A 20,811-nucleotide genomic window follows, 5' to 3' on the forward strand; every position below is an offset into this window, starting at 1 on the left:
ATGCTGATCAACTGTGATAACTAAGTATCACTAGTGAGTGACTGAATATTCTGGAACATTAAAAAACAAAAAGCTAAAACTCAGCTACACATGCATAATATGCATTTAGGATGCTGAAGAGTTAGTCAAAGAAAAGTTGAATATATTAAGATTTTTCTGGGGAAAAAATAATATAATTTCATTTTCAATACTAGCAGAAACGAGGCAGCTGTTTCTGCCACATAAAGTACCAGGCAGCCCATTTTACTACCTAGTGTCAGAAAAATTCCAGAGGCTATGGAGGCCTCCTGATTCAGCTGATTTTCTGTAGATGCAAGCATTTGTTTTCTAAATCCTTCATCAACTAGTAATTCTCATTGAGAATGATTTAGGATCTACACTGTACTTCCAAAATTATTAAACTGTTGGTTCAAGAATGTGTTTGTTACAGTTTATTCTTATATTCAACTACAAAAAGGTCTTGAAATAAAAAATATTCAGCATATCTCACAATTTTTAAATATCCAAATGAAATTTGTAATTAGGCAAATGAAAGACTAAATTTTCAAATGTTCATTTTCTTTGCTACCATTGTTTTTATAAATTAGCTGCAAAATATCATAATTTAGCTGAATTTCAAAATTAAATCTTCTTTTTTATGATCTGGCTTTTAAGCTGTGACCTACAAGATTCTGTCATTGCTGAGACTCAAATTCAGTCTAACATCAAATCAAGAATTTACTAAGACAAAGTTTAGTTTATGTATGAATCCAACTTACATTGTTAAGGGCATATTTAAATATTTGGCTAAAAGCTAATATGCATCTCTGCCAATATTTGGAGATATTTATATTTGATAGTAAGAATTTGCCTATATCTAACTTCTCTAGGAGAGATGTTTAGATTAAGATAAGAAAAGACCAAGCATGCCCTTTAAGAGCAGATTTTTTAAAAAAATATACTTACCTTTAAGGAGAAGAGATGGGAGTCTCAAGGAAAGTATGGAATGGTCAACCCCTAAAAATTGGTGAATAATCCTGTTATGTATAGTGACATCATAAAAGATGTTTGGCTGGTGACAAGTCCAGTCAGAAAGAAAGCCAATATTTATCAACCTCGCTACTCCTAAATTTGAAATTGAGTATGTATTCTCACGTTTCCTCTTCAAAGACTAATCCCGTATATGAGCAATCTGGGGGTCTAAAACGGACACTGGTTTATTTGTTCAAGTATACAAATGCTCTGCATTTCTAAGCCACTACTCAATTTCCAGACGCCTAGACACCCACGTGGGATGACCTGATGCTTGCAAAGCACATTAAACTCAGTGTCAAGTGTTATTCGAGAATTCATTTTCAAACTGAAATGGAAACATTTTTCATTCGGTTACATCATAGGAGAAGTAAAAAATCCAACAATGAACACAACACCAAGTGACGGAAGCCAAAAACACTTCCCTATTTTTGAAAGAACCGGTATTGAGAGGCTCAATAGAAGCAGCTTCCGGAAATTAGGTCAGAAGGCCTGCAGCTTGAGCGGCAAGGCAGCCAACCAATCGCATAACGGCTTCCTTTTCCTTATTTCTATTAGACTAAATACGTGTCAATTGACGTGGGAGGCGGGCTCTTAGCCTAAAATCAATCAATTGGGTATTGTATTAGAGCGGAAGCGACTCTGGTCCTAGAGTTCCTGGATATTCTCTATGGTTCCAGGACTGAGATACGCTAAGAGATCTTAGGTCCAGGGATAGGAAGTGACGTAAGGATGGCGGAGGGGCGCGAGGTTTCAAGATGGCGGAGGGTAGGCGTTTGACCGAGAAGGAGAGGTGAAGGCCCCTCCGGGGTAAAGGAGTCCGGGAATCGTCCCCTCCCCGCATCTAACAGTTCTGGGAGCCCAGCAGAAGTGTGAGTGTATGAGATTGCTTTACTCCACGGCTCCATTTCTCCCATCCTTTTCTGGGGCCCGCGCGTTTACCCCGAGGATATCAGGCCCCTTTGCCCCGCTGTCCCTCTCCGGGGTTCGGGTCTTCCGAGTCGCGGACTGGAGGATTCCTGGGCCCGGCGTGGCGCGGAGTCCAGCGGTACGTGGCTGAGTTCGTGGGACGACTAGCACCGCCTCCCGTGCATATTGACCGCTGCCTTAAGTCTGAAGTCTCGTACCTCGAGTCAGTATCAACCGTCGCTATGGTTTCGGCAGTTGCTGCTGCTCTTGCCTCCCTTCGTGGACCTGCACCCCGTCCCATTGAAACCTCTTTGGCTATTTAATTCCTCGCGATTTTTGGCCTGATTTCCCGATCGCCTCTGCTTTTAGACAGAAAAGTAGTTTTTGTGGACTGAAGTATTCTCCATAGTCTTCTGTAAAAATTATCTTTAATTCGTGTCTCTTTTGTTTTGGGAGAAGAGGTTCGGAATATGAGAATACTTGAGAAATGAAACACAAAAAATAGAGGCAGTGAAAGATACAGGAGCATGTATTTGTAATATTTTGCTGGTTCTCCCCCTTCGCTACGTTCTGCTCTCCCTGCCCCTAGTTTTTCCGAAAAAGATATACTTGACAGGATAAATTGCTAATGGAACAGCTCTGAAACATCTAGCAGAAATCAGGACGCTTGAATGCTTGATTGTAGAAGCATTAACTGAGCCGGTTGTGGTGGCACGCTCCTGTAATCCCAGCCCTCTGGAAATCTGACGCAGGAGAATAAGAAGTTTGAGCCCAGGCTGGGCAATTTAGTGATCCGGTTACACTCCGTCTCAGAATTAAAAAATCTGTAGATAAAGAGACGCAGCTCAGTGTGAAAGCCCTGGGTTCGATTTCCAGTACCCCCCCCCCGCCCCCAGCATTAACTGTAACAAACTTGTCTGACAAAACTCTCTGAAAGGATGAAGGGAAGGTATAATTGTAGGGTCTACCAGAAAATTCACCTTATGATTTTCTCTTTTTCCCTTTCCTGCCCTTTAAAAGTGTCCACTTTTAACCCCTGTAATTTCCTAAATCCCTAAAAATCCTTGTATTTCCTAATGGTGATAAAGAAGTTTCTTTTGTTATTCATAACAACCCCATTTCAGCCACACCTGAGTTCCTGAGGTGACTTCTGGAAAGTCCCAATGGACTAGGGGGGCTTGTTGTCAATTGACCATGTGATTTAGAGAGTTGGAACTTTCAGTCCCACTCCCACGGGAAAGGAGAGAGGGGCTGGGGATTGATGGTTTATTCAGTCAGGCCTATTGAAGCCTCGTGAAACCCCGAAGGGATAGGGTTTGGTGAACTTCAGGAAATGCTGGCAGCGGCCTGGACCTAAGGGCATAGCAGCTCCCTTCCCCTTCCTATTAGTTGTCCAGTGCATCTCTTCCCTTGGCTGTTCCTGAATTGTATCCTTTTAAAATAAACTGGTAATCTAATAGCCAAAAAAAAAGTGTCCACTTTTTAAAAGAAACAAATGTGTCTGCCTTTATTATTGGAAAGACTGTTTCAAAAAAGCTTCACTCGGAGTAAAAGAGAAAGTAAAAAGTTTTTACTTTTAAAAATATTTCTCATTGAACATAGTTATCGTTTTGTCAATTACCTTAAAAAATACAAATCTGGAATCAAGTACATACTACTAAGAAAAACAGGTATCTTAATATTGAGGTTTTGGGGGCATTCTCTCAATATACTAATCTTTAATATTTGCATTTTTCAATTAATGCTTTAAGCTCTTGAGAGTCAAGAATTATATCTGAATTAGAACTAAATCTGAGTTAAATATGGTTGAATTCATGACTTTTTACTATAAAAAGTGTTGGAAATGTACAACATGCATGCCAAGAGAGGCAAGGGGAACATTTTTGTCTTTGATCCCAAATCCATTTCTCCCATTTTCTTTTTTCTTCTTTCTCCCCACATGTAAATAAAAGGAGGATGTAGACAAAGGACTTTTCATATTCATGGTTTATGCCATATTGCTAAAACATTTTCTAGATGATTTTTTTCTTCAATAGACAATCAGTGCTGTGATTCATGAGGAAAATGTTAAACTGATGAATAATAAAGTCACCTTCATACCCCTAACCTTTCTAAAGAATAATTTTCTTTGTGGTCAGGAAAGTTGAGGCCATTTTTCTTGGATACTAAAGGCAAAACCTAAGGAAAGAACAAGGTCTCACAAAATTAATAAAAGGATGTTTCTTTCCAGGGATTGCTAGGAACTCTAATGAAAATAGAAGAAATAAGCTATTTCTTTGTTTTTGCAGGGTTGTTTTTTTTTAAGAATAAACCATTATAGATTGCCAATATGGGGCGGAGATCGACATCATCCACCAAGAGTGGAAAATTTATGAACCCTACCGACCAAGCTCGTAAGTGTCCAGTAGTGGATTGGTGAATAGAGGAGTGTTAAAAATTGCAGATATTAGGGACTATTTAGTGGCTTAATTACTACATCAGCAGTCATAGGAGGAGTAAATAGTGTAAAGTTATCTGGAGTTGTGATAGCACAAAATTAAAACTTTAAACATGTAAATAAATTAATACTTATTTCATTTTTGAGATTTAAGTGACTTGCAAAGTAGAATTGGCTTAAGGCTTTCTTTTTACATTTGGAATTTTGAATGTACTCATTATTTTGCAAGCTCTTTATGGTATTTTTTTCCTTAAGATTTACTTTCTAAAGAAACTTAAAAATGCCTTAACATTTTTGGTTGTGATTAGAAGGGCACTATCATCATCTAGTGGGTAGAAACAAAGGGTGCTACTGAATATCCTACAGTGCATAGGATAGTCTTACACAATAAAGAATTATCTGGATTAAAAGGGAAAAAATGGTAATGTTACATTGTTTAAAGTTGTATCATCTGTCCCTCTTTCCCTTTAAGGAAAGGAAGCCCGGAAGAGAGAATTAAAGAAGGTACGCTATCAGAAGAATCCTGTGTAGCTTTAAGAGTTACTTGGCACATGTTAGTTTTTGGAATTAGTGCAGTTCAAAATAACATTTTCATTTATTTGCCAAAATAGATGATTTATGCTTCTTCATCAAAACCATAGAATTTGCTATTTAAAAAATGAACTGAAGTAACTTTGCAGGTAGATTCTAATGGGTTTTAATGACATTGTTTATCTTTCCCAAAGAGTTAAAAAAAAATAATACTTGTGAAAATAATTACTTTTTGATACTTATCAAGACATAACTTGTCAAAAACTACTGAATTAGTGAGTGGAAATCATTGCTGGATAGTTTCTGTATCCTGTCTTCCAGGTTAGTTTGTGGCAAGGTACTTGAATAAGAAAGGAATGATCTTTTACTATCATTCATTAACACATTGAGGAAACCCAGATTTTTAATCATTTTCAATGGGGTGTTCTTGTTTTATTGTTTAGCATTCCATTTTGCAGAACTTTTCCCTACTCCAATCAATATAGAATTTTTTAACCCCAACTTTAAAAGAAATACTTGCCCAAGAAAGGACTTCTTTTTGACTAAATTTATTTTTGAGAGCAAAAAAATTTCATGCCTCTGTTTCTACTGGTTAAAACAAATAATTGGAGGGCCGGGGATTTAGCTCAGTGGTGCCGCCTTGAAAGCAAAAGGTCCCAAGTTTGATCCCTGGTACAAAAAAACAAAAAAAAAGCCAACAACAAATGATCAGAAACCAAAGGGAAATTCACAATACAGTTTAGGTCAGTTCTTGAAGCGTATTGAAATAACTCACAGACATCCAACTTCTTAACATCTGCTCTTCTTTCACTTTGCTAAGAACAAAAAACAGCGCATGATGGTTCGAGCTGCAGTTTTGAAGATGAAAGATCCCAAACAGATTATCCGGGACATGGAGAAATTGGATGAAATGGGTAAATCTTGTTAAAAGGCCTAATTTTATAGCAGCTACAGAGATCCGATGTGCACAGAGGCAGGCACATGCTAAGTGAGGCAGCATGGCCTAAGGAAAACAAAGCAGGATGGCATTTGACACCCAGTTAGTTTCAGTGACAGGAAGGGGACACTAAAATGGAATGGAGAGATGGGGGCTTTTACAAACTGGAGATCCCGTATCCTAGAGTAGGAGAAAAGTCATTTAGCTGGAGGTAACTTGTGAATTAATAAAAGTCCAGTCTGGCCAGCCCTTTTTTTTTTTTTTCCTAAGAGAAGACAAATTTGATTTATGAAATAATTGTTTTTCTAATGTTGGCAGCTACCATGTAAATCTTAAGTATTAGACCACTGTGAATATAAGGCAATTTTTTATTTTTTCAATGAGACGATCCAAAAAGATATTTGGCCATTTGGTAAGAATGTAAAAGAAATCATCTCACACAGGTATTCCTTGACTTATGATGGGGTCACATTCCATTAAATCACTGGTAAATTGAAAATAACATAAATTAAGTTTTTAATGCATCGAACCTAATGAACATGATTGCTTAGCCTGGCCTCCTTAAATGTGCTCAGAACACTTAGGTCAACCTTCAATTAGGCAAAATCATTAAATTCAAAGCCTATTTATTTTATATTAGTGTTGTGTATAGCATGTACTTTACTGAATTCTGTACTGAAAGTGAAAAACAGAACAATTGTATGTGTACTTGAGAAGTTTCTATTGAATGCTTACAGCTTTCATGTCATTGCAAAGTAGAAAAAATCTTAAGTGGAGCCATCCTAAGTGGGGGACCAGAATAGCCACTGGAAATGTTATGTGCACACACAGATACCCTTTCTTTTCCTATAAGAACATACAGAGTTATTTGTCTTTCTTTAGAATAGAAGTTTTCGTACTCATTTCTTTATTTTGCAGTCCTGGGAATTGAACCTAGTTTGTTTTTACTCTAAAACAGAAGTTTTCAAACATGCAAAAAAGGAGTCTAGTTAACTCCCATATGCTTATCAGCTGTCAAATTTTTGTCAATTCTACGTTCTTCCTCCTGTATCCTACCTTTTTTCCAGTTGTGTTGTGTTTTAAAGTGATCTTTACATACAACATTGTTTACAGAGATACCCCACAGATTCAGTGGTATGTCCAAAAAAAGGATAGGAGGTGAAAAAGATGGCAGAATTCCTCAGTGATGAATTAATTGGGGTTCAGAACATCCTGTCACCTGGGACTGTGGTACTACAAAGTTCCCGAAATAACTTTTGAGAGTCCATGAAGTAGCTTGGTCAGGAGCTCTGGGCCAAGACCTCACATCTCTCCCAGCTTAGCTATAATGGATTTCACTTGTTGTGTCTGGTTTAAATATCACTAAAGACAATTATTTTCCCTCCAGTGTCACAGAACCCATGTTAAATGGTCTAAAATTGTTCTTTGTTGTTTTAAAAGGAGGTAATAATAATAACTGAGGTTGCTTCAGGTTTTTATACATATTATCTTACCCTCAATAACTTTTTAGGGTAAAGTGTCTCTGTTTTATAGGTGAGGAAACTGACACAGCAGTTACTATTTCAAAATCATACTGCTATATAAAGGCAAAACTGGGATTAAAACTCACACATTCAGCACTTTTATTAATCACACTAGGAATAATATAAGAATACACTTTGTAGATTTGAATAAATCACCAAGGTTCATAGTTAATAGGATTTAGGGAAGAAGGTAGTTCAACTTGTTACTCTTTAAGAAAAGGGAAAAGGGAGAAGACAAAGTAGACATTGGCTGCTATGATTAAGCAAGTCCCACTTGAAGCCGACCACCTTTGAAACCCCATTGAAATCCCATTGTCAGAACTGTTGGTCTGTCTAGTCTACTTTGTTTGCTTCATTCAGGATAATGCCGATGAAATCCTCAGGGTGGAAAGTGGGACATCTGCAGAATTTGTGGTTGGGAGAGAGAGCCACAGACAGCTCTAGGCTTGCTTTATCCTGCTTACTATCTCCAGGAGAAAGGTCTGGTCCCAGTTTGGATCATGTGCTAGTCGATCTCCTTATATCATTACTAAACAGAAAGATGGGGAGATATGATTGACCAGGCAGAGCTGGAAGTCTTGTGCTAGTCCCTCTTGGGGCAAAGGAACTGACATTAAGGCTCATATTGACACAAGATCAGTTAAGGGGAGAAGGGGTTAAATGATAGCTAGTTAAGGAACATAGGTCCATCATAAAAGTAATAGACATGATCAACCAAACATCACTGCATATTCTGTTTGCAATTTCATTGTATCATCAGAACTTTGTTACAAAATAATTGGTGTCCCCATTTTTCAGGTGAGGACACTTTAGAACATTCAAGTGCAGTGCCTAAGACTGCAGAATTAAATGACAGGACCAGTGTTTATCTAAGAAGTTTTTAATAAACTAGTCTCTGAATGTCTAAATGATGTAACCGTTTGCTTATAACTCTGTAATCTATTTTTTTCTCCCAGAGTTTAACCCAGTGCAACAACCACAGTTAAATGAGAAAGTACTCAAAGACAAACGTAAAAAGCTTCGTGAAACCTTTGAACGTATCCTACGACTTTATGAAAAAGAGAATCCAGATATTTATAAAGAATTGAGAAAGCTAGAAGTAGAATATGAACAGAAAAGGGCTCAACTTAGCCAATATTTTGATGCTGTCAAGGTAATCAAGTTTCTCATGAAAGATAGATAAAATGTTTTATGTAAGATTTGCTCTTAAAAGTTAATGGGAGCTGGGCATGATGGCACACATCTGTAATCCCAGCACTCAGGATGCTGAGGCAGGTGGATCACTGAGTTTGAGGCCAGTCTGAACTACATAGTGAGAACCTGTCTCAAAAAAAAAAAAAAGTTAATGGGAAAATTCATTGTTGTAAAGCTCTTGTTCATGGCAGTTTCTTATAAGACAACATTCTCACCATGTAAGCCAGCAAATCTTACACAAGAAAAATTAATATATCCACCAACACAGTAAATAGCCAAAACCTGATAGTCTAGGTGTCTATTACTGGATAATGAATAATCAAACTATAGTATATTTATACAATAGAATACTATTCAGCAAACAAAAAATGATCTAATGATGAAACAGGATTAAAATATTTAAGGAATATATATATATATATATCTATATATATCTCAGAAACATGCTGTGCTTCTTTCATAGTAATTCCATTTATATGAAATGCTAGAACAGGCAAAACTAGAGAGGGAAAAAATTATTAAAAGTAGTTGCCTTGGGATAGATAGTGTTAGGGATTGATTGGGAAGGGGAATAAGGTATATATGTGTGTGTGCCTTTGTCAAGACTCATTGAAATTACACATTTCATTGTAAATTTTACTTTAAAATAAAAATGGATAAAGATAAAATGTAAAGTATGTATTGTGGGTCCCATTTTACAGATAAGAAAACATAAGATAACTTGCTTAATGGCATACAGATAATACAGGGCACAGATTCAACAAAGGCAGACTAATTTTAGAGTCTAAGTTCTACTGCTGGATATATACATTTGTTAGCTTATATATTATCATCCAGAATATTAAATAGCATAGCTTTGTTACTGCCTTTAACAGTTAGATTTCTGCCAGGCGTGGTCACCTGTAATCCGAGCACTAAGGAGGCTGAAGCAGGAGAATTGCTGTAATATCAAGGCCAGCCTGAGCTATAAAGCAAGACCTTGTCTCAAAAAAAAAGCAGACTTCTCTAAACAGCTACTTCAAATCATATCCAAAAGGAATCAGCTGTAGAGTCCTATCTATGAAAGGATCAAGAACAAAACATCTAGACTTTGGTTCTTTGGAAGAAATAAAGATCCTTTCAGTTCTTGTTTTTTCATGATGTTTGTTGGAAAGCAAATTCAGGTTATGAAACAGCTGACATGTCATTTTTGGTGTAGAGTTTGTGGATTACTTCTTAACATGCTATTGAAGTTTCTCCCTGTTTCAGAACGCTCAGCATGTGGAAGTAGAGAGTATTCCTTTGCCAGATATGCCGCATGCTCCTTCCAACATCTTAATCCAGGACATTCCACTTCCTGGTGCCCAGCCGCCCTCCATTCTTAAGAAAACCTCAGCCTATGGGTAAGGAAGCAGTATCATGATCAGCATTCATTAAAAGCACCTTGGATACAACGTGCCAAAATTGGTACAGTGAGAAATAAAAGGCGATGTGGATATAAGCAATGTGACACTTGACTAAATGTGAAGAAATCCCTTGGAAATTTAGAAGGAGAAATAAGTACTGTATTTTTTCAATTTTTACATTTTATTACTACTGTTCACCGTACTTTACAATTATGACATTCATCGTGGGGAGTTGGCACATAGCAGATCTTAATTCTTATTTCTTCCCCTCACTCCTGCTTTGGGCTTCTTCTCTTGGACCCCTTCACTCCTCTTATGTGGTCACTATTGCCCTTTTTTTTTTAACAGACCACCAACTCGAGCAGTTTCCATCCTTCCTCTTCTTGGACATGGTGTTCCACGTTTGCCCCCCGGCAGGAAACCTCCTGGTCCTCCCCCTGGCCCACCTCCACCCCAAGTCTTGCAGATGTACGGCCGTAAAGTGGGCTTTGCTCTAGATCTTCCTCCTCGTAGGCGGGATGAGGACATGTTGTATAGTCCTGATCTTGGTAAGGCGTGAATGTTTCTTTCTTGTTAGGACCTTTGCACTGTCATTTCTCATGTTGGCCCTATTTAACATGTTGTTCATAACCCTCAGAACCTAGGAAATAAATGAGAACACTATGTATATGTAATGCGTATACTGATGGATAAATCATAGAATCTACCCAAGTACAAGAATCATACATAAGCATGTATAGAAGTGTTTGTTTTACATTATTCTTTTCTCTTAGAGTTGCTGTGTAGCCCAAACTGGCCTTGAACTCGCGATCCTCCTGCCTCAGCATCCCAAATGCTGGGATTGCAGCCATGCACCATCATGCCTGGCCTGCATTAACCAGGCTTTTCTTAGCGATGTCACAGCATTAACTGCCAACCCCTTAATATTAGGATGCCTGTCCTCTTTCAGTATTATTGTCATCAGACTCATTTCACTGTATGTGATCATTTATTGTTTCACATTTGAATTTTTTTAAAGCTTACATTATCAAAAGGAATATTTAGAAATATTACCTAGTAAAAATAACCAAACTCATAGCTGCAATTATATACTGATTTTTTACGTGCACAGATGAATATTCTGAGTTATGTAATGAGCGTAGTTTCCATATTTCTGGCGACCATGCAGTGGAGTGCTTCATCGTGTTACTCATTCCGTGCTCTGCCCCTCTAGTGCAACGTGGTCATGATGATGATGTTTCCAGCACCAGTGAAGATGACGGCTACCCTGAGGACATGGATCAAGACAAGCACGATGACAGCACCGATGACAGTGACTCGGACAGGACGGAAGGAGAAAGTGAGGGGGATGAGTTTGTGCACCGCGATGACAGCGAGCGAGACAACACTGAAGAGAAGAAGTCAGGTACGGCCAGATGGACAGCCCATGGTGCTGGCCAGCGAAGAGTGCACGGCCAAAGTGCCCAATTTAGCAGTGAGCGAAAGTAATGTGAGCTCTGACGGGAGGTATCACAGTTGTATTCACCTGTATGTCTCATTATTTTGAAAATTTCTGACACATAGTATTCAGTAAATGTAAGGAGTAAACAGTGTATGTAGTTTAACACCGTAAAGCTACACTGTCATGGATGTGCTATAGGACAGAAAGGGGACTATAACCTTTTGGGTTTTTCCTGAATACACTTTTTTAAATGTCTTTTTTTGCTCCTTGAATTATCTATATTCATGGTATCTAAACATGAACCAGGATTATAATTATAACTCAGGTACATCTGTAAGTGGAATCATGAACTACATTTTATCTATGGTGTATATTATTTATTGTTTGAAAAATTGTATGCAATGTAGTATGTCCTGGGCCATGTAGAGTGCACACTGATTCTGTCAAGCATCACTGGTATTGGGGCTTCTTTGGGGATTGTTTTTGTAGCCTACAGTTGGCATACAGTGTTTATATGTAGTGTTAGGATATATAATGCTAACAGTATTTACAGTGATGATAGACATTTCTTCTACTATTTCTTAGTCGTGACTGCAAACCAAAAAGCTAGAGTGTTAGAAATGGTACTAGAAGAGTATAGGAGACTCTTAGGTAGGAACTCATACGAGAAAGTAAACTCAGAGTCACAGCCGCTCTGCTTTCTCTGGGACTTTGGTCTCTTCCCTTTTTTCTTTTTTCTGCCAACTGTTTTTCTTTGTACACTCATCAGGACACATACTCTGAAAATGTCTGGCCCAACTTTGCCTTGATATTCTTTCAGCTAATATTCATTGAGGTTTTACTATATGCCAGGCTTTTTTCTAGGCACTAAGGATACAGGCTAACCAAACTATAAAGTCCTGCCTGCATAGAATAACCATCTTCTTTCAATGTTTACCAACTAAAAATGCTCCTGATACTATACATGAGGTGCAGTAATGCCTAGTGGGTAGCCTTTGGCAGGTTAAAAAGTCTCTTTCTGTTCCCAGTTTTCCTGTTGTTGTTGTTTTCTTTTTTTTTTTTTTATCATATTTTGTAAGCATCTGCTGGATGTGGTTTTTTTCTTTTCAAGTTATTGTAGTGAATTACCTTGCTAGCTTTTCTTTGTGAAACCATCTTGTATATGTGGGAACAACCCTGCATGCTTATGACATTTTTTTTTTAATACTGTTGGCTTCAGTTTGTTTATATTTTATGTTGACCTGTAGGTTAGTAGAGGTGTTAGGATTTTTCTAACTTCGTGAGATAGCTAGCCTTCCATCCTTTCCTATGTCTCTTTTCAGAAAATTTTTTTTTTTTTTTTTTTTTTTGGTACCAGGGATCAAACTCAGGTCCTTGCGCTTGCACAGCAGGCGGCGAAACCACTGAGCTAAATTCTCGGCCCATTCAGAAAATTTTTGTAGCTTAATATATAGCAGAATTTCCTTGTATCTTTTAAGGAAGTAAATCTTTTAACTATATTTCAGTTCTGTATATTTTGTGATTATATCCTTTCTGTTTTGTATGTTTTATGCAATGAATATTTTTCTCTTTTTTTTGCAATGAATATTTTTTATATAGAATTGATTTTTATCTGAGGGTTCAATTTTATTGACATAAAGATATAAATAGCATTGTTTAAACTTTTAAGATTTATGTATCTTAAATCACTGTAACATGTATTTACTGCCAGTTTACATCTTTAATATAGCCATTTCTGCAGTTCTGTCCAGTAATGGGTTGGAACTATATAATACTTTTGAGTTACATAGTAAACATCAACTGAATTTATTGATCCGTATTTACTCTACTCCTACCCTCCCAACCCCTTAGGTCTGAGTGTGCGGTTTGCAGATATGCCTGGAAAATCAAGAAAGAAAAAGAAGAACATGAAGGAGCTGACTCCTCTTCAAGCCATGATGCTTCGAATGGCGGGTAAGGCAAGGAATAGCGCGTCACTTTTTGGTTGCTTTTGCGTACAATCTTCCATTTACTATCTCAGAACCCTGAAATAAGTAGTAAGTCTGTGTTTATAAAAATTTAGGTTTGGAACCATTGGATAGGCTGCCCCAAGTTCTGCAGTTAGTGAGTTGTTGGGCGTACATTTAAGTGTAGGTCTGTCTTGCTCTGAAGCCTGGGATCGGTCCACTGCTACACAAACACGGTTGCACAGAATACTGTTTGATTCTTCCACATCGAAGTGCTTTATTGAGGAAGACTATTTGGTTGTTAATTTTTAAGAATGTGCTTAACTTGTATCTGCAGTCTTTGCACTGCTCTAGGATGTAAAAAATGAATCAACTCTGTTTACCCATTTTAAAATTTTCTTTCAGGTCAGGAAATCCCCGAGGAGGGACGGGAAGTAGAGGAATTTTCAGAGGATGACGATGATGATGATTCTGATGATTCTGAAGTAGAGAAGCAATCACAGAAACAGCATAAGGAAGATCTTCATTCTGATGGCACAGCTACTGCTTCTTCCCAGCAGCAGGTGCCCCCACAGTCTGTTCCTCCTCAGATTCAAGCGCCGCCTATGCCAGGCCCGCCTCCTCTGGGACCACCCCCTGCTCCACCTTTGCGGCCTCCTGGACCACCTACAAGCCTCCCTCCTGGGCCACCTCCAGGTAAGCGCTTATAGGATGTGAATACATATTTAACGTTAATGAACTCTTTCCAGAAAATGTACATTATTAGTAGTAAGGCTCTCTTGTTTCCTCCTAATGGAATCCTCTAAAGATAGCAAGAATGCGCAAAAGATATATGACACTTGTTCATTTCTAAAGCATTGTTCAAAGCTGCACTCTTGACAGGGCCTTGTTTTTTCAAGGTTCTTATTTCTGGCTACAGCAGTCAGAAATTTGAACATGTAACTGTACTTTCTTTGGTGTTACTTTTTTTTTTGGTACCGGGGATCGAACTCAGGTCATTGCACTTGCGCAGCAGGCGGCAAAACCACTGAGCTAAATCCCCGGCCCCAGTGTTACTTTTTAATATGACAAGTTGACCCAGTTCTAAATTGAGAGCAGGTAAGACTAGGGCACAGTTAGTACTATCTAATGATGTTCTTAGTTTAAGAGCTATTGAGTGTCAAGATAATCCTGATGGTTTTGTAAATTATGGTTCTCTTAATAAAGGCAAAGGTAATCAGTCTGTTTATCAAGTGTTCAACTTAAAAAGTAGAAAGACCTTATTTATAATTTCATACAACCAAGGGAATTTCTTGGCTTTTTATAATTTTAGTCCTTCTTCTTAGAATCATCCAATTAAATTGGCTTCAAGTGAGATAACCCTTTATTGATTGGTGCAAAGCAAAATTACCAATTGTATGTAATTCTCACTGATCTTTGACTGTATCTTAATGACATTCAGGGAATCTTTAAAGCAACCTGACTTACTCCATTTGCAGCTTATTCTTGAACTATTTAAGAGTTTTGTCATGCTTGTGTATTTCCAGCCCAGCAGAGATGTGATTGAATATGCTTTTTTTTGTCAGTGCTGGGTAGTAAAAAGAAATGGTCCATAATTAATCCAATACCCTCTTACTGATGCTTTGATATTTGTTGAATAAATTCTATCTCCACATATTTTAATGAGTTAATGAAGTTATCTAATTTTGAGTTATTAAACTTCTAAGTCAAACCATTTATACCACGATTGTTACTTCATGTGTATTTGTGTCACATTTATTTATCATTTTTCTCTTTTTAGGGGCTCCTCCATTCCTGAGACCACCTGGAATGCCAGGACTCCGAGGGCCTTTGCCACGACTTTTACCTCCAGGACCACCACCAGGCCGACCCCCTGGCCCTCCCCCTGGTCCTCCTCCAGGGCTCCCCCCTGGCCCTCCTCCCCGGGGCCCCCCACCAAGGCTACCTCCCCCTGCACCTCCAGGTGACGCTTTCAGTTTCCATAACAAAAACCTAGGCCACTGTGTTCTTCATATGCTCTGAGGCATTGTCACATCTCAGTATCTTGAATGCAAAGGAAGTCTTAATGATCAGTGATGGATTTTAATTGCTTTTGGCCTAAACTGATGCAGAGTTCTTGAAGTAGATATTTCATTTGTTTCCGCCTGTCACTTGCAGAGCTTCACAGCCATAGACCACATTGGGTTGGATTTTATATTAGAGGTTTTTTTCCTTTTACAAGTACAGTTGTAAATATGAAGCTGTTTTGTGCATCTGCATGAGTTTCAGCCTAAGGTTTAAAATTACCGCTGGGCATGAGTGCACACCTGTAATCCCAGCTCTCTGGAAGGCTGAGGCAGGATGATCCAAGTTTATGCCCAGCCAAATGACTTAGTGAGGCCCCATCTTGAAATAAAAAATGTTAAAAGAAGTGGGAAATTAACTCAGTGGGAAGGCCCTTGGGCTCAGTGCCACAGGGGGAAAAGTCACAGGAGGTTTAGTGCCCCAGCTTAGGCTTTCTCTTTCTTAGTGGTACACAGAATAATTAATTACAAGTCTCTAATCAACAGCATATAGTGTTTTATATTCAGAGAACTGCAGGCCCTGATATATGATGAGTGTGTGTCTGAACCATTGATAGTACATGAATTGTTTTCCAGTAATTATGTGTTGGCGATTGTTTTTTCATTTCATGTTCATTTACTGACCAGTGTTAAACGTTTATTTCCTGCCCACTGAGTTAACTCATCTTGCAGTGGTAGTGGCATGGAAATAAGTAAATTAGGGATGGGGATGAACCCCTGACTTTGACTTTAATGCCATCTGCACTATACAGTGAGAGTTGTATTCTGAGATGTCAAATTTAAAGCAGTATTTGAAACCAGTTGGTGATTTTACTTTATATAGTATAGGGATACAGAGTGAAGGGGAATGTTGCATTCCTTTACTATCAAAATATATTCCCAAGTATTAAAGAGTATGGCATGAGTTCAGCTTTTTTCTGTAAAATGTTACCATTTTTTTAAACTTCCCTACCTACATTTAAGCATGGTGGTTTAATAGCGCTTTAACCGCAGTTTAATAGAAGTGAAACGGCATTAGTCATTGTGTTCACCCTGGGTCTTTGCCTTTTCATTTAGGTATCCCCCCGCCCCGTCCTGGCATGATGCGCCCGCCTTTGGTGCCTCCACTGGGACCTGCCCCACCTGGGCTCTTCCCCCCAGCTCCCTTGCCGAACCCAGGCGTGTTGAGTGCCCCCCCCAACTTGATTCAGCGACCCAAGGCGGATGACACGAGTGCAGCCACCATCGAGAAGAAAGCCACAGCGACCATCAGCGCCAAGCCACAAATCACTAACCCCAAGGCAGAGATTACTCGATTTGTGCCCACTGCACTGAGGGTACGTCGGGAGAATAAAGGGGCCGCTGCTGCCCCCCAAAGAAAGTCAGAGGATGATTCTGCTGTGCCTCTTGCCAAAGCAGCCCCCAAATCTGGTCCTTCTGTTCCTGTCTCAGTACAAACTAAGGATGATGTTTATGAAGCTTTCATGAAGGAGATGGAAGGGTTGCTGTGACTGCTTCCGGGGCCGAAACAGGCTTCTGTTCACAGCAGCGGTTCACGGAGCAGGACACTCGCACTAAAGCTTAGGTGAAAGAGCTGCTTCACTGTCAGGGTATTTTCTGATTTCAGCTCAAGGGGTACCCTAGAGTCCAGCCTTGTTTGGAGTTTCCTGCACGTGAGAGAGGGTATTTCATCCAGAAGTCTGGGTACCGAAGCCGTGCTGCTAATATCCATTCTCTCCACACTGCCATTTGCATCCCATTTCTTCCCCTCCAATTTTTTGGGAATTTGTGACCCGGCACATCTTTTACTTGTTTTGACTCTCTTGTGTGCCGTGGGCCCTGGAATAGAGATTTCTCAAAAAACCAGTTTATTTCATCTTTTTGTGTTTGAGTTATTTTTAATATTTTCATGTAAATATTTTGTAATATTTTACTCGTAGTGAAATGGACTGCAATGTCATTTCCTAATTCAGAGTAGGATATGTGGGGAGAAAATGTACAATTCTTTGATTAAAATTATTTCCCACTGACCTAAATTTTGTTTCATGGAAAAAAATAAATAAATGTACTACCCCAACGACTGTTTGTGTTAATGATACCTTGTTTTATGGGCAAAAAAGAAGCAAGGATTTAAGACTTAGAGTTTTAAGGAACTGCCATCTCCGCTACAGAATGATTTTACTGAAAACATGGTAAAAACTGAGTTTCAGATTTTAAGGAATAGAGAACAGAAAAATCTTTGCCTTTGAGATTATCATACTGGCTTTAGGGAAATTGAAAGGTGTTACAAATAGCTTGACTCGGCTTTTTATTGCATAGAAGTCTTATCCTCAAAGATGACTTATTTGCCCAGAGCTTTGTGACTGATACTTGCTGAATGACCGAGGCCATTTTAAACCATTCCTAGACTATTACAGAATCAGAAAAAGTTAATTTTTTTAATCAATGAGGTTTTTATGTGCTCTTATATTAAAATACTAATGCTTAAACATATCTACCATTGATAAATTTCAAAGTTCTTTAGTAACATACTTCATCTACCTAATAATCCTGGGAGTTGGTATTCACAAGTATCTCCATTTTATTTACACTTGAGTGTGTTGAAACTTAACAAGTTCCTTTTGAATTTTCTAGTGGCTAAGTATGATTTTAGAAACAAATACTAGCCTAATCATGTGCTTAGGCTATGCACACTTTACTTCCACTGTACCTTAGTTGCCGTTCATGTGAATTCCATACCGTCAAAACGGCTGATACCCTAAAAGGCAGGGTAATGATTAAAAGGGGGGAGGGAGGAGACTTTAATCTTCTCATAATAAATTACTCTGATGGATGTCTAGGCTTTTACTTTGACATCTTGTGTGTCTGCCTTGTCTAGGAAGTCATTCTTTTAGATTAAAGCAAATCCTGGCAAAGTACTAAGACTATTTCATGTTTTGTGTTTGCCTTTCGTTCTGGTTTTGTGTGTGTAATTCATAAGGACAGCAGGTCAATCGATTTAGATGCAAAGACTGAACAAAATTATGTCAGCATCAAATCAATATTATAGTTTTAGCGTAAACAACTACAGTATCTGCTATGTTTTTAATGTATTTCCTTGAAATTTCTATCTGGGAGAGATTTATGTTATAGAATAGTTTATCATAAATTATTTCCTAATATTGCTAGTTTTTAAAAGAGAATTTAATGGTATAATCAATATATTTACAATGTCAACTGAATCTGAAAGGGGGGAATCAGCAGTTCTGATTCTGGGTAAACATTTGTGGTCATAATTTATGTCATGGTTTCAAAAATGTTTCACTGTGATTAGATCACGCCTGAAATAATAAGCTAGGTACAATTCTCTGTCTGTGGGTGGACTTGCTACTGTTTTATCAGAGCTTTGCTTTGTTACACATCAATTTCTCCTTAAAATCACTTTGAAATTCATTTTAGACTTTGCCTAGCTGCATTAAGGATCACAATAAGTTTGCCATGGCATAGAATCAACATAAAGCCCTAGATGTTATCTAGCTTCTCTTTACTTTCAAATCTCAACATGTGTATTCTGTTTTGTGCTGTTTATTATATATGGGAAGTTATTTTAAAATATTTTTAGATTTTTTTTATAGCATTCAAATAATTATTCAGACCTTTCGATACCACAGTCACCATCCCACTTGGAACTGCCCACCTTGTGCTTTAACCCTAACTCAAATTAGGAAGGCTGAAACCTGAGAACATCGAGCATCGGGGATTACTTTGGAAGGCGGATCTTATCAGGACATCTGGGGCTCAAAGCTGTCACCAAGCAGAGCTGCACATGAATCCTACACATTTAGGTCCTTGGTTTAGGAAGGCAAGAATGGGCCAGGGGTAGGGGGATTACATCCTCAGAAACAAAGAGCTTTTAATAAAAGAGCAGGACCTGTGACGCCAAAACAACTGCCTACTTCAGCTCCCTTCCAGCGTCTTGCAGTTTAGCTGTGAAGAGAGAAAACAGCAAATGACTGGATCAGGTGGGTCGAGGTTTGCTTCTCCGTGCTGGTTTTGCTGAGGGGTAATAACTAGTAAAGGGAGAGGTAGAGAATGAGGGTGGTAATCCATGAAATAAGAGGAGTTAAAACAGGCCAAGCACAGATCCAACAACTGCACCTAAGACTAGTGCAAAATAACCCAGATCAAGAGCAGGGGTATTTTTTATATTATTATTATTATTATTATTATTATTATTATTATTATTTTGGTACCAGGGATTCAACTCAGGACTCTGCACTTGCAAAGCAGGCAGCAGAACCAGAGCTAAGTCCCCAGCCCCTTAGCAGGGGTATTTTTAAATCCACATGTATACTCTAGCATTTTTTGTTTTATACAATGTGTTCATTTAAAAAAGAGTTAACATGAAAAGGTAAAGAATAGCATAAGAATAAATACATTTATGAAGAAAGCCAGTAGAACATCAGTTTTTGCAAAGATGCTTTGTGGCATGGGAAGCTTTTTATTTTTCAGTTTTGATTCATTTAGTGAACTAGAACAAGGATCAGCAAACTTTCTCCAAAGGACCAGATGGTAAATATTCTGGGCTCTGCCAGCTCTACTGCTTTTGTAGCCTAAAACCTGAGCTGCAGGCATCCTCATGAAAAGACCCCTGACCCTGCGATGTCCCTTCACTGAGAAACTGCATGTCATAGTTGCTGTAATGGAGAAAAGCCTGAAGAAAGCTCACCTAATATCTCAGAGCAGGTACTGAGTTGGAATTTCGGAGGTAATAAATTCATAACCAGCACGCATGAACAGAAAAATTCGCTGCTCTTTACCTTCACCATCACAACCTACTTATAAAATTCCTAGCACAGATTCATTTGGCAAAAAACAAACCCTTCTCAAGCACGTTCTGGTAGGGAGTTAGGTATTGCTGGCATATGTGTACTAGCTAATGATATAAACTTTAGGTCATTTTTCTTAAAAAAAAAAAAAAAAAAGAATCACGGGCTCCAAGTTGTCTTTTAAAAATATAGGAGACTGCCAGGCTTCATGTTAGAAGTTGGCTCGATAGAATAAAACTAAACTAGGAAGTAAGCAAAAACTGTTCCAAAAACTGATAGACAATGATACTCCACAAAATGTTTCATCGACTCCTCGGTACTTTCAGCCTTCCTTGCAATTAGATTAAACACAGGCTAGTTTCAGTCAAGGGGCTGAAGGAAATAAGGGCTGTGGAGTGGGTTTTCTGTGCTCTTATTTCCTGCTGGTGGAACACAGGGGATTTTTATGGCTGATGAGTGATATACAGCACTGGTATAGAAAAGATGGCTGAACTGGCAAGAATTGTGTATTTTGTAGACTTCATTCCATGTCTACTCTTGTGAAAGTTTCAGGAACAGGGATTCCATCAGTCCTATTTGCTCTCACAGAACACTGTGTATCAAGGATTTTGTGCGGGGATGTATTAGTGAGCTTTCCCATCACTGAG

At 38.4% G+C, this 20,811-nt stretch overlaps 1 protein-coding gene across 2 annotated transcripts; it reads left to right on the forward strand.

Annotated features, from left to right (window-relative positions):
• The first annotated feature begins 1,734 nt into the window (after positions 1-1,734).
• Positions 1,735-17,437, forward strand: Wbp11 (WW domain binding protein 11). 2 transcript variants are annotated; one of them, XM_087214062.1, is made up of 12 exons: positions 1,735-2,059; positions 4,209-4,313; positions 4,830-4,861; positions 5,709-5,802; positions 8,305-8,501; positions 9,791-9,924; positions 10,276-10,475; positions 11,141-11,332; positions 13,220-13,321; positions 13,720-14,010; positions 15,095-15,277; positions 16,434-17,437. In XM_087214062.1, the coding sequence occupies exons 2-12, from the start codon at positions 4,250-4,252 to the stop codon at positions 16,865-16,867; spliced, it is 1,923 nt and encodes a 640-aa protein (XP_087070188.1). In that variant the 5' UTR covers positions 1,735-2,059; positions 4,209-4,249; the 3' UTR covers positions 16,868-17,437. The 2 variants fall into 2 exon arrangements, with proteins under 2 accessions (XP_087070188.1, XP_004845887.1); XM_004845830.4 differs by having other exon boundaries at positions 1,738-1,883.
• Positions 17,438-20,811: the final 3,374 nt, after the last annotated feature.

Source organism: Heterocephalus glaber, unplaced genomic scaffold (genome assembly GCF_053883595.1).
Source record: "Heterocephalus glaber isolate CG9 unplaced genomic scaffold, H.glaber_assembly_v1.0 deba00001444, whole genome shotgun sequence".
In the NCBI taxonomy this organism is placed as follows: Eukaryota; Metazoa; Chordata; class Mammalia; order Rodentia; family Bathyergidae; genus Heterocephalus; species Heterocephalus glaber.